The sequence below is a fragment of the Helicoverpa armigera genome, chromosome 14 (genome assembly GCF_030705265.1).
Source record: "Helicoverpa armigera isolate CAAS_96S chromosome 14, ASM3070526v1, whole genome shotgun sequence".
NCBI classification, from domain to species: domain Eukaryota; kingdom Metazoa; phylum Arthropoda; class Insecta; order Lepidoptera; family Noctuidae; genus Helicoverpa; species Helicoverpa armigera.
In genome coordinates this window covers 10,294,269-10,309,142 of record NC_087133.1, presented here as the reverse complement: position 1 = coordinate 10,309,142, position 14,874 = coordinate 10,294,269, and the positions used below count along the sequence as shown (strand labels likewise).

The window sequence follows — 14,874 nt, the reverse complement described above, 5'->3', positions numbered from 1 at the left end:
TCAGACCGCCTTGCCGCTGAATGCAGTCCGCCGGCTTTACCGGCGGTTGCCGGCAGCCTGCAGATGCGGTTGCGGACAACACTACCACTCCGTATCGAAGCCGCAAGCAAACTGCCGCCGGCAACCAAAAGCCGCGCGTGCCGCGGCTGAGAAGCGGCAAATGCCGGCGGCACGGCCGCCGGGCATGTGTGGATGCGCCACAACACAACATAGAATACACACACGTCTTGGGCGCATACGTTAGAATGGGAAAATTCAAATATACACAATCCCTTCCGTTTCACATAACTTAGTTCGTTGGTATTGCATACGAATTGAAAGCACACCAGTGCTGGATAATCTCTGAAGGACAAGGTCCGAAAGCGCTATGTAAACTGAAAACGATGACAGTCCAGCCTACAGTGTCTGTAATGACAATTTGCGAAAATATCGTTGCGATTCGCAACGACAAAAATGCTACCAGATGAGGTAGGTAATATTGTAGTGTGTTTCAAATGTGTTAGTTTATCCGTCAGTTGCACAAAGCTCCATTAAAATTAAAGCTTTATTAATTCTATTGCTAACACTTGTATGTGGTTGACAAAGAAAGAGTCGGTAATAGATTTAAAGAAGCATTAACTTTGTACGGTTAGGTACAATGGAGATGAATTTAAATACTTAATACATTATTATTAATGGAGCTTTGTGCAACTGACGGTATGTGGCTTTCACAGTATCTAAATGAGCCTCTTTAGATGGAAGTTTTTTTTAATGTATATTCTTCATCACCACTACACGACAGGGTTTTGCTGTAAATGTGAATAATGAAACAAAGAGTACGTTAAAGTCGTGTAATCAACTATTTAGTGGTGCGTGTGTCGCCGTTGCGGCGTGGGCGCGTCGTCATACGGTGTCGGGAGGCGCGGGCGGCGCGGCCAGGCGCGCGGCGGGGGCCCGGCGCGCCAGCGGCGGCGGGCGCGGGGGCGGCGGCGGCCGGACCCGCGCGGCCCGGGCCCTGCGCGCGCGTCGGGCCCACCACGCGCCCAGGGCCACCGCACCGCCGCCGCCGCCGCATACGGCCCACCACCACCCCAAGTTCCCGGAACCGCCTGTCACTGCGCTCTCGCCGCCTACGAATACGTCACGCCTACAACCTTGTCCAAACTAAGTGGATCGACTCCTCCAACAACTTTTGTCGTAGATCTTTGATGCATGTCGTGTGGATGTAGGAAGAGAAGTCAGATCGTAAAATTGGTAATTTGGGAAGATTACTCATGTACTGAAAATAACTGAAGTCAACCTACCTTTTTTTAAGGTTTAGGTACAGATTGTAGCACTAGTAATTCTGTGAGGACTTCTAAAATCGGACACTTGAAATATGTAGGTACTTAGGTACGATTATAAGCTCCCGTATCGATTTTGGAGTTAGATATCACAACTTAAGTTACAAAGTAGGTACCTACAACGCAGTTTCTTCAAAACTTTTCCGTTAACTTCATCTCAATTTGCATTATTCGAATGGCACAATTTTACCTCACTAGTAGTAATTTTACCTGTTTGTCCTGTTTCATTAATTCGGAAGGAAATCTTCGTTCATTCTTTGTTTCAGGCATGTTGGTCATTGCAGGTCTAATTCATCACTGAATTTTCTATTGCGGCATTTTGCGACAATGCTGCTCTTTGGCCGATAAAAATATGCCAATAAGTACCCTGTCTTCTAGTAATTAAACGATCTGGCTTCAACTGACACTGAGTGGAGTCGACCTCTCGGTCTTTATAGACACTTAGGTATGGGAAGCTTTACGATATTCAAAGTTTTATATTTTTAGATTTCCAGTTAGTGGGAATTTGAATGTCTACTATTTTTACCATGTCATGGTGTCATCTACATAGGTGAATATTAGCATCATCTTTGAATATTGTAAAGCTTTATTTATTTTTATTTAAGTTTTATTTGTTATGTTTATGTGTTGGTTTAGGTAGACATTTTACAACATGCAAACATGTACGGTTTATAGAAAATATTAGAAAAGTAAAAAGTCAGAAGGGAAGCAGAGACTGATGTGTGGTGAAGCGATCTTGGATGTATTTAATGGTCTTTTGAAAAGTTCGCAGTTTCTAGTCTAGGTAACGTAGACCACCTTATGTAAAATTTTACGCGTAGGTAACAGGACCAAAATAGTCCTTTTCGCAGAAAGCAGTACTGGAAGTTAAGTTTATTTGTTGAACGTTTCAGCAAAGAGGAATACTTAGTACGCTTACTAGCTTAGTAAAGTGAATAAAAAGACAATTAAATAATCCAGGATCAAGATAGCACATGGCAAAGCGACGCGACGAAAAGCTGAAGAGATGCTCTGCATTCTACAAAAGTTACCCAAATTCGTGTTTAGAAAATCCGCAACAGAAACAACATAATTCGACCACATAGGCTTATACAAAAATATATACCGAATTACCTTTACCGTTTACTGCAAATAAATGTAGGTAGATATATTTTCCAATTCTGCACCTAAGTACTGCAAAGAGCTTTTTCCTTTGAAGTGGAAAGAATTGCGTAGCCCAGTTGGAAACAGACAGCAAGGTTGATATGTTTGACGCATGAAACTGGTTCCATATTGCGTTCCAGTTAGTTCTTGAAGATAACTTTTTTCTAAGAAATGATCATGCTAAAAGGCACTGGCTGGTCTTGCAAAGAGCGATTAATGTAATTGTCTGTTTCCCCCTAAGCTGAAGCGGCAATGACGATGGATATAGAAGGAAGTCAGGAAGTAGGAGCGGCTTGGCGTGAGGGCTCGGGTGTTGTTTAGACTCACGTGCGCAGCGCCCGGTCAGTGCGGGGCGGCGAGCACAAGCGACAGCGCGACCAGAGCGGCGCGCGCCGCCAGCCGCCCCGGCGCCGCGCCGCCTGCGCACACCGCGCCGTCAGACCAGCGGGGCCCCTCGCGCTCTCTGGTGGAACACGAGACCCGTCCCGACCCCCTATCCTCCGCGACTCGACTTCACTACCACTACCGAGAGACTAAAACTACTAGAGAATCGACGGTCGTACTCCACCAGAAAGCGCTCTGTCAAAAACAGTTGTCGAGGGCCCCATAGTGCGATGACTCAATGCAAGCTTTGTCCCATTGGAGTGACTACTTTATCAATTGCAACAATTTATCAATACGCAAACGATCAAAAACATATAACAAAAATTTAGACTTAGGACAGATCAGAGATGCAACTCTCCTGAGTCATCACAGTATTTGAAGAAAGTAAAATAATAATAGAGTATTTAAATGGAGTAGAAGTTATGGATGCAAGAATGAGTTAACGTGAAAAACATTTAAGTAGTTAGATTTAAATTATACTAAGGGGAGCCTTGGTATGTAAATGAAAAAGTCTGGAATCTTTGCAACATATTCAATATATTCTGCTAATTCACCAACAATTATATGATTTATCGTTTGAACGTGTCTAAACACCTAGAGCCCTAGAGTACATGTAACAACATCCTTAGAGACAAAGATTGCATTGAACCATCAGTATACTGAGAAAGTACAGTGAACATAACATTATTGTTATTTTTTTAGAGTTATTAGTTAACAGTGCTACAGTGTTTAGAATACAATATTTTACAACGATTTAGAAGATAAAAGCAGGAGTAAGCAGCGAATGTACGACAAGCCTCGTGTGGCGACGAAGCGGCCTCGATATCCAGCAAACCAAATGGACGCGTGACTTTACTAACGAGTAAAATACCTCGGTGGGTCCAAATAGATTTTAGACAAACTATTCTTCTAATAAGTAAATACTCATTGATGCCTTTTTTCCAAATTTCGTGTGAGTCAAAGACCAGAGTGGTGTTTCTGTTCAGTAGATATTCCTAATTTGGTCAGAGTTTTATTTCAGCAAAGATTTCTGTAACAAGAACTTGTTTGTTTGATTCAGTTCTAATTTCATTCAATTTTCAAGGCTGAAACTGAATAAATTGTGACTGCCGCTGCCTTAAAAATACAGATCCTCTCGAGACATTTTACACGATATTTTTCATCATTTCATCATACCCGTAAATTTTGCAAATAATTGAAGCACATTGATAAGTTTATAATAAGTAATGGTCCATATACTGCTTACTCCATAAGTATTCTCAACAAGCTACATTATCATAGTTATAATTTATATTATATAGACTTGATTAATTTATAACCCCTATAATGCAACGACAAAATGCAACGGTGTAAATACATTTATCAAGTGGAAATGCAAAGTGCGGTAAAGTGCCAATCGTAATATACAGTGTCTTCAAAATCAATTAAAAATTTGGAAAAAGTTTTAGCTTATTCGATTTAGACTTAGTCGTAATTAAACATAACGAAGTATGTTAACACCTAAAAGAGAAAGTCATTAGATATGTAGGAGACAAGGAGCGTAGGGGAGATGTTCCCAAAACGGGTAAGCTAAGGGAAGATGTTAAATAAAATAACCAAGAACATTACATGCGACTTGTATTTGTACTCATAGGGTTGTCTATATAATAAACTTTGGAAAACATAAGATAGTCTTAGTAATCTTCTTCAAAATTCAGAAAAAAATCAAAAAAATAAACCCCTTCGAAATACCCGCTTTGCCCTCGGGGGGGTCCTAAAACGGGTAGCGCCTTTGGGCAAAGCGGGTAATGAATGAATATATGTGATAAATGAATTAGAAAACGTATCTTAGCCTCCTGTTATCCAGGAAATCTTTATCGTTAATTAGTCTCCTTAATGATGTTCAACAGTTTTCTTATTTTGATCAGTCTAGATCACTTTTTTACTTTATTAAATGTTACATTTGAAATTATAATCCTACCAGCAGATAATTTTGTTAAAAATCAGAGAAAACATATTTTAATTTCTTTTTCACGATGTTCCTGTACTTCTTCAGCTCTCTGTGGCTTCCTTTGTCTTCGATTAGCTTTCTGTGGGATCAATTGAGGAAGTGCCCCCTTATTTCAAATCAGGTAGTCACCCGTTATGCCCCTACCCGTTTTGCCCAAAAGCACGTTTTAAATTTCAACTACCTTAACCATAAAATAGTAAACAAGGAGACCACTAAGTATTCACAATTAATAAGCATATAACATGCAAAATGATAATACAAAACTGCGAAAACCGTATCTTGCACCATATTTGAGTAGTCAGCACTAGTATAATCCGATTTTTTTTAATAAACTCTGCAAAAAACTTTTTTTACATCTAATCTCGAAAACGCTCGTTCTAGACGCGCGAGCCAACTGACCGTGATCGGCGGGGTGGTAGTGCACCGCTCTACACTAACAGGTTCACACTAAGACCTATAATATACGAATAGCAAAGCCTACCCGTTTTAGGAAGGGTACCCGTTTTAGGAACATCTCCCCTATGTGTGACATACGAGTGTCGTTAGAGGTCCGGGGAGTGGGGGCTGCGGTAGAAGCGGTGCATACTAACAGTGCGTGGGCTTGGTGTCGGGCATGAGCGCGCAGTGCTGCAGCCCCGAGCAGGGCGCGGCGGGCGGCAGGCAGGCGCCGCCGCAGTCCAGCGCGCCGCCCGCGCACGCGCCGGCCTCGGGCACCGTCACCTCCGTCCACACGGCGCGCCACCCCATCGCGCCCACCGCCTTATCCGCTATTATGAACCTGCCCAACCGAGTACAGTGCTAACACACAGACTTACTTTGAATGTGTCAAGGTTCAGATCCCCGTCTCATTGCTTATTTTGGAACAAGTGGGTCTGATTTTTTGATAATTACAAAGTTAGTTACTGTTGCTACAATTGTGAGACACGCTAGAGAGTCTACTAAATCAAAAAACAAGTGACTTACGACAGCCGTATCGAGTTGGATGAGGAGAGGTACTGCCAGCGGTCGGCGGGCGCCTTCTCTCCGCACAGCTCGAGCGGCGGGCCCGGGCTCTCGTACCACAGCCTGAGAACTGCCGCTGGACATCCGCGCTCTGGAAGTCACAATCATATTTTTATCGAAAAGCTTGGAAAGTAATCAGGTAACTGGTAGGAGTCGAAAATTTAAAAGAGGTATATATGTAGGTACATGTTGTGGTAGCTCAGAGGATAACTGTAGTTTTTTGATTGGTTTTTATTCTTAGTAAAACCAACACTAGGTTAAAGGATACTCCGGAAATATTGTTGTTGCATTTTTTGGAAGACAAATAAATTTCACAGATGGCTTTTCTTTGGGACATTTGAAGACAATATTGGTTTCTATTGGTTTACAACTTTTTGGCCATCAAAATACACAGATCTTAGAAAGTACCCGAGCTAACACTTACCAGTAAGATGTCCTTCGACAGCGAAATATTCAAAATTGAGCAAGAGTCTCTTCCCGGGGCGCGCCGTGACGAACCAGTTGCAGACCCTGGAGGCGGGGCCGTTCTTGGGCTGCTCGTAGTTCTGCGGGAAGTTCGGGGACGTGATGACGCCCCACTCCGCGCCAGACATGTTGCCGCCGCAGTCGCCGAATATCGACTTCGCTGGCTGGTAATAGAACACAGGAAAATTAAGACGAATGAAAATAATTTTCTTGCTAGGCCTATGGGTCAGCTATACATATAATATTTTATATCACAATTTCTGGGTAACTAAAAAAAAATTGTGTTTTGTTTTGGGTACCCTCCGTTTCTCAACTAGTGGAACCATTTATGTAGACGACTTGATTTGTGGATATATGTTGCGCTTCTTATCCGACAAATCACAGAATAGGTCAAAGTTCTGCCTATCTACTTACCTCAAATATATATCTGGCTTTGAATCCAGAGGCGACGGCTTCAGCATCAGTATGCAGCGCGATGACGAGCCCCGTGGCGCCGCGGGGCGAGTGCATGGGCCCCGGTGTGGCCAGCCCACACCAGCGCCCCAGTGGTACCCGTGTACCTTCGCGACCAACCCACCACGCTTCCACCCAGTCTTCACTGCATGTGGCGCCACTGTGAATGTAAGTCCATATAGCAATAGAAGAAGGGTTCAGCAGTTCAGCTATAAAGGAACTCTGCGTATCGATCAAATGTTTTCGGGCTTTATTTAACTAGATACAAAAAAGATATCGTTGTTAAGCATTGGCCTTGGACCATGAAAATTTTGCTGTGGTGCTACTGTTTGCTGCAAGCATATATTTGAGGGATGCCCATATCTCATCTGGGAATAAGACTATCTGACTCAGCTCACCTGTACACGCCTGCAGTAGCATTCCAGGCATCAGCCCTCACTTTGAAGTGGTCGAAAACGACAGTGACTTGCTCGCTGGGGGTGGCGGCCAGCGTGTAAGTGCAGTTGGTGTGCGAGGGGTAGTTGGAGGGGTAGCGGGGGGAGTTGAACTCGCCGCGTTTCTTCGCTTCACTTCGGTACGTGAACGCACACTCACCGCCCGGTGCGGCTGTGCCTGGCACTCGATATTCTGGGAAAGCGAATAAGTGGTCCCTCATCACTACAGACATTTCATCACATTTACATATACACGTCGCGTCTACTCGCGAAATATTCAAAATCTATTGAACGGTTTTCACCAATAGGTAGAGGGGTTAATGAGGAACATTTTTTAGTGTATAATTAATACCTGTGCAAATCCGGGGCGCGTTGCTAACAATAGAATAAACCAAAGGTAGCTCCAATTTAATTGAAGCAAAGATTTTTCGACTTGGTCTTTTTGGTCATAATATTTAGGGACAAAGGATGTTACTCACCAGTCTCGAAAGTATACTTGGCTTTGAACCCCCTGCCCTGTAGTTCCCCTGAGCTGAAGACCATCACAAGGCGGGGTCCGTCGGACAGGAGTGGCGGGGGGAATGGGGGATTGCCACTAGCCCCCTCCCCGCACAGCTCGGCGTCATGCTTGTCATACGAGTCTGTCGCCTCCTGTCCCCGCAGGTATACCTTCAGGTACCCGTCAGGACATGAACTAGAAGAGTAAAATTAAAGTAAGCCATGAATCCAGTTCATTGTAATAAAACATTCTTCAGAAACTCGGAGAAAAATACTGACACACATCTGCTACAAAAGTTCTGCAGTCAAAAAGTAATAAAAGAGAAATATAAGGTTACACTCACTCCGGTTTCGGATTGTCGCCCTTCGGTATAGAAAAGTTTTGAAACTCTAATCGAACCCTTTCCAAATTTTGTGAATCTTGCATACCGTATATAAAATATCTGAAACAGAATAATAAGATAATGATGACATACAAAACTTGGAAAAATGCTTGGTATATCTTGATTGATACTCACCTACAAACAACTTTTTGTATATAGGGGAATGGATAATTTGGATGGTACACGAAACCCGTCGATTCCTTTTTACTAAGAATCTTCTGGTCGCACTCTGAGCCCCTAATGTGCTCGGCATCGTGTTTACTTATAAAATCTGAAAACCAATAGACGAAAGTAATAAAAAACTTTACCTTCGAATTTCTTACGAAAGGAAGAACCTCTTTGTAAAAAGTAAGGATGTAATAAATTAGGAAGTTTGCGTTGTGCCGCTCAATGGATTGTTGTAATAACTTAAGTTGGTAGACAGTTATTAAATTCTTGACCGTTATTTGAAGCTTACTAGTTTGAGATAGGCACCTACGTGTTTTCCGCTTTTATCTCCGTCCTTTTCTACCCCATATCTTGCATCTCTCTCGCACATCGACCAGTTTCACTCCCCACCAGGCAGGAGGCGACGAGTGTTCTCGGCGGCCAGAGTTTGTCATTGGCGTCTTGTTTTCCGCCCGAGAAGGTTGGTCTAACCAACCGCTGTAGTATTTCGTTGAAAAATAAACTCAGTGCTCTCGCAGAACACAGGTGAGTTTATAATATTTTATACAATTTGTTAACGGTTTTACCGTTCGATATTCGATTTTGCGAAATCAAGTGTTAATATTTTGTACATCTACCCCTTTTTTGTCACGAGTTTCTTCCGTGTACTTTTTTTTCATAATTTTTTTCAGTAATTTGTTTTCAGAATGAGTGACTTATAAAGCAAATACAGATGCGGTAAATAATAAAGCTACCACAGCCCGTGCACGTGACTATGGAAAAGAAAGCAAGCCCGAAGTTCCTAAGGCACCTGTGGCCCTAGTTCAATCCTGCAAGGCGTTCAACGGTTTGACAAAAAAGAATGGTGTGAGGTGCGGTCCAACCAGCATCTCCTTAGTTCGGACTGATCACTACCGCACTTGAAGAGGGCTGATGGTGTCAAGAAAGCTTTTCGGCCTTGAAAGACTTGGTACGCTCCCCTCGGACTACCAGTAAGTCTGTTAGCCACCCCCCATGGGGGTCGGCTCATTATCACGGCGTGTGATGGTTTTCGGCCTTGAAAGACTTGGTACGCTCCCTTCGGACTGCCAGTAAGTCTGTTAGCCACCCCCCGTAGGGGTCGGCTCATTATCTCGGCGTGTGATGCTTTTCGGCCTTGAAAGACTTGGTACGCTCCCCTCGGACTGCCAGTAAGTCTGTTAGCCACCCCCCGTAGGGGTCGGCTCATGATCTCGGCGTGTGATGCTTTTCGGCCTTGAAAGACTTGGTACGCTCCGCCTAGGACTGCCAGTAAGTATGTTAGCCACTCCCCGCAGGGGTTGGCTCATTTTCACGGACCCGCGCAGGGTACCAATCTTGCATGTTGGGAGACGCAGCATCATTACAAAGTGGGGACCAGTAAGTATACTAGCCACCCCCCACAGGGGTCGTTTCATTATCACGGACCCGCGCAGGGTACCAATCTTGCATTTTGCGAGTCGCAGCATCATTACAAAGCAGGGACCAGTAGTATACTAGCCACCCCGCAGGGTCGGCTCATTATCACGGACCCTCGCAGGGTACCAATCATGCATGTTGCGGGTCGTACCATCATTGCAATCTACCCTCGCAGGGTGGCTATTTGGATCGACTTTCGAAGAGTCGCCATTATAACCTTCCCTCGAAGGGAAATGGTAATCACACTCACGCTGAATGGCGTGTGACGCAAAACTCTAAAGGCTCCCTTGGGACATCACGAGTAAATTACAATAAGAACCATGTCCAACAGACGAAACAAAGCGTCCAGGACCGCAGGCGGACTTTGATGCGTCCAACAAGGCACGTAAGTTATGACTTTCGAGGCGGGTTGCCTAACATTATATCAAGACCAATGGAAAGAAATGGGAGCTCCGCCTTTCTTGTCAAAAATAATAACTGGGTATCGGATACCATTGGCCAAAAGCCACCTTTGATAGATAATGCCAGATTTGACCAGAGAGTCCAAAGAGATGGATGTCGTCATATCCCAAATGATAAAACAAAAAGTTCTATTGATAGCTGCAAATTCTGCCAGCTTTCTTTCCAATATGTTTCTTGTGCCCGAAAGGCGACGGAAAGAACCGTCCAATACTCAATCTCAAGGTTCTCAACAAGTTCATAATTACGGAACCCTTCAGTTTAATAAATGTTTTTCGGGTGCTAAAGTTTCTTCAGAAAGACGAATGGCTGTGCAAGTGGATCTCGCCCAGGCTTACTTCTACCTTCCGTTAGCCGAAGGTCACAGACATGTTCTTCGACTAGTATACAGAAGAAGACTGCTTCAGATTACGTGCCTACCATTTGGCTTAAGCACGGCACCCAAGACCTTCGCCACAGTGACCAATTGGGTGGCTCAAACTTTGAAAACTCAAGGGTTACTTATAATTGTGTACCTCGATTTTCTGGTGGCTCACCAAGATATATTCGCCTACTTTGGGATCATTTGCACCACGTTTTGGATGGCAAGTGAATAAATCGCAAGCATTATCAACAAGATAATGACAAAACGCACTACGTGACAAACAGCACGACAAACTTAGAAGACCTGCATAGCTTGATAGGACTTTTAAACTTCGCAAGTTTTTGTTGTCCCATACGGCAGACTGCATTACCGGGCTCTCCTCATTTTCCTCAATGCAGTGTTGAACAGCAATCTATACCTACCCTATTCATGGAACCGTGAGCCAAACGGTGAACAAACCATAAAAAGGGTTCTTATAAGTCACGATTGAAGTAATGATCATATTTTATAAAAATAACTACGAAAGTAATATACTGACAACATTAGAAATTATATTTTAGAACGATGTCTAATCTTTAATGCAATCTTTTCAAACTTATTTGAAATCAAATATAATAAATGCCGTAAATTGTTTTCTTAATTTTAATTAAATATGTAGTAAATCGTTTACATGTAAAAGGAACCTAGAAGTCTTGACTGTCATACATAGAACCCTACTTAATTGAAGACCACAGATACTAAGAACATTTTACATAAAAATGTGACGTTTTTGTCATCGGTCGGGTTATACCCACCATTTTGAAAAGTGTCATTCTTTGGTTACATTGTGGGCTCACGGCTCGGTGAATGGAGTATAGCAATGTTGAACCTACCAGCAGATGCCTTAGCAGATCTAAAGTGGTGGCTGGTCAGCTGCCACCAAACCTTGGATATTCATACGCCACTTCCCTGTCACCTTATAACCACGGACGCCTCCGATGTAGGATGGGGGCACAACTGAACGGAACGCCCGTAATGGGTTCATGGAACAAGAGAGAAAAAGGCTTTCACTGCGATCTGAAAGAGATGCTTGCAGTATTAACTGGATAATCAAGGCGAGTTGCTAAGGAGATCAACAGCCATTTTTCAATGCAAAAATGGGACTGTAGTGTCATATCTAAGAAATCAAGGTGGCACCCGATCAAGGAGCCTACCGAACTTGACGTACAAAGTATTCAGTTATCTCGAGCTGTATCAAATCTATCACGTCGTGAATCATATACCAGCCCTATTCAACAGTCATGCAGACCATCTCTCCCGACACAAACCTCCACCGGAGGGCATCTTGTATCAGCAGTGGACCTATTTGCCTCGAAGCGAGCCCAGGGATACATAGTTGTGTACTACGTGCCCCTAGATCTGAAGGACCCGAAAGCGGGGTTCCACGATGCCCTTTTTCTCAAGTTTGGACTTACCCGCTAGCATGGGTATTACCGCCACCTTACCTTATACCGTAGGTCCTCAGTCATCTCAATTCAGGAACGGGAGTTAATCTCATAGTAGTTCCTTCGGTGGCACCAGGTATTTTGGCGAGCAGATTTGAAGTCCCGATCATTAGCAGTACCCTACACACTGATGAACCTCGAGCAGAAACCGATAGACACAGCAACGGGGATACCCCCTGCCAAGGTCAAGGAAATGGGGAGGGGGGGACAAGGAGTCTCTCCGACTGAAGTCTTCTTCAATCCACACGCAAGACTTATCAATCAGCTTGGAGTCGATGGTTAAATTGGGGCGAAAAGTATGAAATTGGATCCTATGAATCCTTGAATCCCTATTTGGACCTATACTTACCCAATTTTTTGCGGACTTACACATAGTAAATAAACTAGCATACAATACTATTTTATTACACAAGTCAGTTATAGCTACACTATGCAATGCAGAAACCACTGGAGAGCTAGGTTCACACGTTCTAGTCGGACACATTTTAAAATCAATAGCGCTGAGCAAACCTGTTCCCCGGGAAGCCGTCCATCTGGAATATTGACCAATTGGTAACCTACTTAAGTGCAGTAAACGTAGACAAGAATAATCCTTTTGCAACTTCCAGGCACACTGCTGCTCTTTCTTTTGCTAGCTTGTTTCGGAAAGGCGAGTCCATGATCTTTCCTTGCTTGCAATAGACCCAGAACATTTCAAAAACAACAAAGATAATTTAATCTTATGACCAGTCTTTGGCTCTAAGACCGACAGTTCTAGTCATGGGCAGTCGGGTTGTTGTTTGATGGATAAAATCAGGAAAATATAAATCTAAGTCCAGTGTATTGGGTCAGAAAGACTAAAGCCTTGTTAGAAGATAGACGGACATCGGCTAATTCCTTAAATTTATTTATATCCGTTAGAGGCCAACCAAAGGCAGGCACCCGAACGATGATTGCGGGTGGATTAAGACATTGTTAAAAGAGGCAGGAATAACTACAATCCCAGGAAGCTTCCACTCGGCGGTAGCGTCAAAATCTGTGTTGACAATATACCTTTGGACGATATATTAGCCAAGGGTAATTGGCGATCAGGCAATACATTTGCCCATTTTTACAGAAGAGAAAGATACCCACTAAATAGAAGTAGCAAGTTATCTCGATTATTTAATTAATCCAGCTGATTAATGTCTATATTTTTGTTACTATTGTTATTAAGAAGTATCGCAATATTTTTGTTAATTACTATTAGAAAATGAAATCAATTTTGCTTTTGTTCTTGCATCTCTCTTTTAATTTTTATTACTCATCCTCCGAGCCCCCCAACTATGTTGGGGTCGGCTTCCAGTCTAACAGGATGTAGCTGAGTACCAGTACCAGTTAACTTTTATTACATTAGTATTCCAGGACGCAATACACATACTTACATGTGATTACTCGTGTACCTAAGTACCTATTTACATACACAATTTCATTGTGCTTTTGCTCACATTGGCGTCCACTTCCACCAGGCGATAACAAACACGTCTCAAACTAGTAAGCTTCAAATAACGGTCAAGAATTTAATAGCAGCGTTTTACCTGAAATAAAACGCATATTAAATACTTACCTTATTGAAGCTGCCTGGTGTTTTCGACTCAATGACAAACTCTGGCCGCCGAGAACACTCGTCGCCTCCTGCCTGGTGGGGAGTGAAACTGGTCGATGTGCGAGAGAGATGCAAGATATGGGGTAGAAAAGGACGGAGATAAAAGCGGAAAACACGTAGGTGCCTATCTCAAACTAGTAAGCTTCAAATAAGGTAAGTATTTAATATGCGTTTTATTTCAGGTAAAACGCTGCTATTTAGTCAGGAGGGGACGGGCTCCATATTGTAGATGATAATACCGTATACAATAAGTTAAAGACTAGGTATATATATATATTATAATACATTATGATGCATGTGAAGAGAATCGGGTAGCAGTTGGTTTTAAACACATTTACTATAAGAAATTTATCCAGATAATTTTGGATACTACTTATAAGCAAAAGATACGAGAGAAGTAAAAGCTGGAGTTTCTTAAATAAAGTACATACAAGAAGAATCCAACTTACCTAACTTAACAAAACTCTCTGAAAACTCGAAGATACCCTTAAAGCCTCGGTTCTGGGTGCTGGCGGCGCGCGGCAGCGTGTAGAAGGTGACCAGCAGCCGCTCGTCGCTGGAGTACAGCACGAGGTTCCTCTGCTGGCCGCAGTACGTGCCGATCACGGCTGACGAGTTGTCCGGCCCGTCGTACACGCGCACCCAGTCGAACGGACAGCTGGAAATATTTACAAAGTTGATAGAATTACTGTGAGAAAAGAAACGAGAATATGGGAGGAACTGCATCGTCATCGAGGTAGACAATGGGAGCAGATTTTGGCTAATTAATTGGTGTGGTATGTAGATTCAGATATCATTGTCAGTTATATATAACTAAGTATGTGGATATATGCAAGAATACACATAATACTCATTCAGTGACATCGCGACCAGGACCAGGTTAGACTTCACCGATCAAAACGATGGAAAAATGTTCTTAGACAGAACCGACATCTAATGGGAGCTTCTTGGACCTTCACATCTACCAAGAAGGAACTAGAATGAATAACAATTTACATAAAACAGAATATTACTCACTGAGGTCCGCCGAAAAACAGATCGAAGTCTCGGAACTCGAGCCGTATCCTCTGGCCGGGCTGGCCGCTGAACAGGTAGTTGCAGGTCATGTCTTTGGGATAGATGCCCGGGTAGGTCGGAGACAGCAGCAGACCCGTCTTGCGCTTGCTCGCTTCTATCACGAACGAGCACAGTGTGTTGGGAACTGGGGTGCCCACTTCGAATTCCGCTGTTGGGTGAAGGGAAAATGTTGTATTAGGATTTCATTACAGTTTGACTATTATTATCA

The 14,874-nt window shown here is 43.3% G+C and overlaps 1 protein-coding gene across 3 annotated transcripts in view; it reads right to left on the bottom strand.

Annotated features, from left to right (window-relative positions):
• Positions 1-816: 816 nt before the first annotated feature.
• The window catches only part of LOC110375337 (uncharacterized protein), a 93,576-nt gene continuing 79,518 nt past the window's right edge, over positions 817-14,874 (bottom strand). For 2 of the 3 annotated variants that reach the window (XM_064037771.1, XM_064037772.1), the window contains 11 exons: positions 14,607-14,814; positions 14,039-14,247; positions 8,210-8,345; positions 8,036-8,134; positions 7,673-7,887; positions 7,158-7,386; positions 6,721-6,919; positions 6,266-6,470; positions 5,803-5,932; positions 5,430-5,617; positions 817-1,109 (listed from right to left, as the gene is read on the bottom strand). In XM_064037771.1, coding sequence (XP_063893841.1) covers positions 883-1,109; positions 5,430-5,617; positions 5,803-5,932; positions 6,266-6,470; positions 6,721-6,919; positions 7,158-7,386; positions 7,673-7,887; positions 8,036-8,134; positions 8,210-8,345; positions 14,039-14,247; positions 14,607-14,814 — 2,045 coding nt within the window. In that variant the 3' untranslated portion in view covers positions 817-882. Of the gene's footprint in view, positions 1,110-2,792; positions 2,885-5,429; positions 5,618-5,802; positions 5,933-6,265; positions 6,471-6,720; positions 6,920-7,157; positions 7,387-7,672; positions 7,888-8,035; positions 8,135-8,209; positions 8,346-14,038; positions 14,248-14,606; positions 14,815-14,874 lie in introns of all 3 variants that reach the window. The other variant, XM_064037773.1, reaches the window with a different exon arrangement.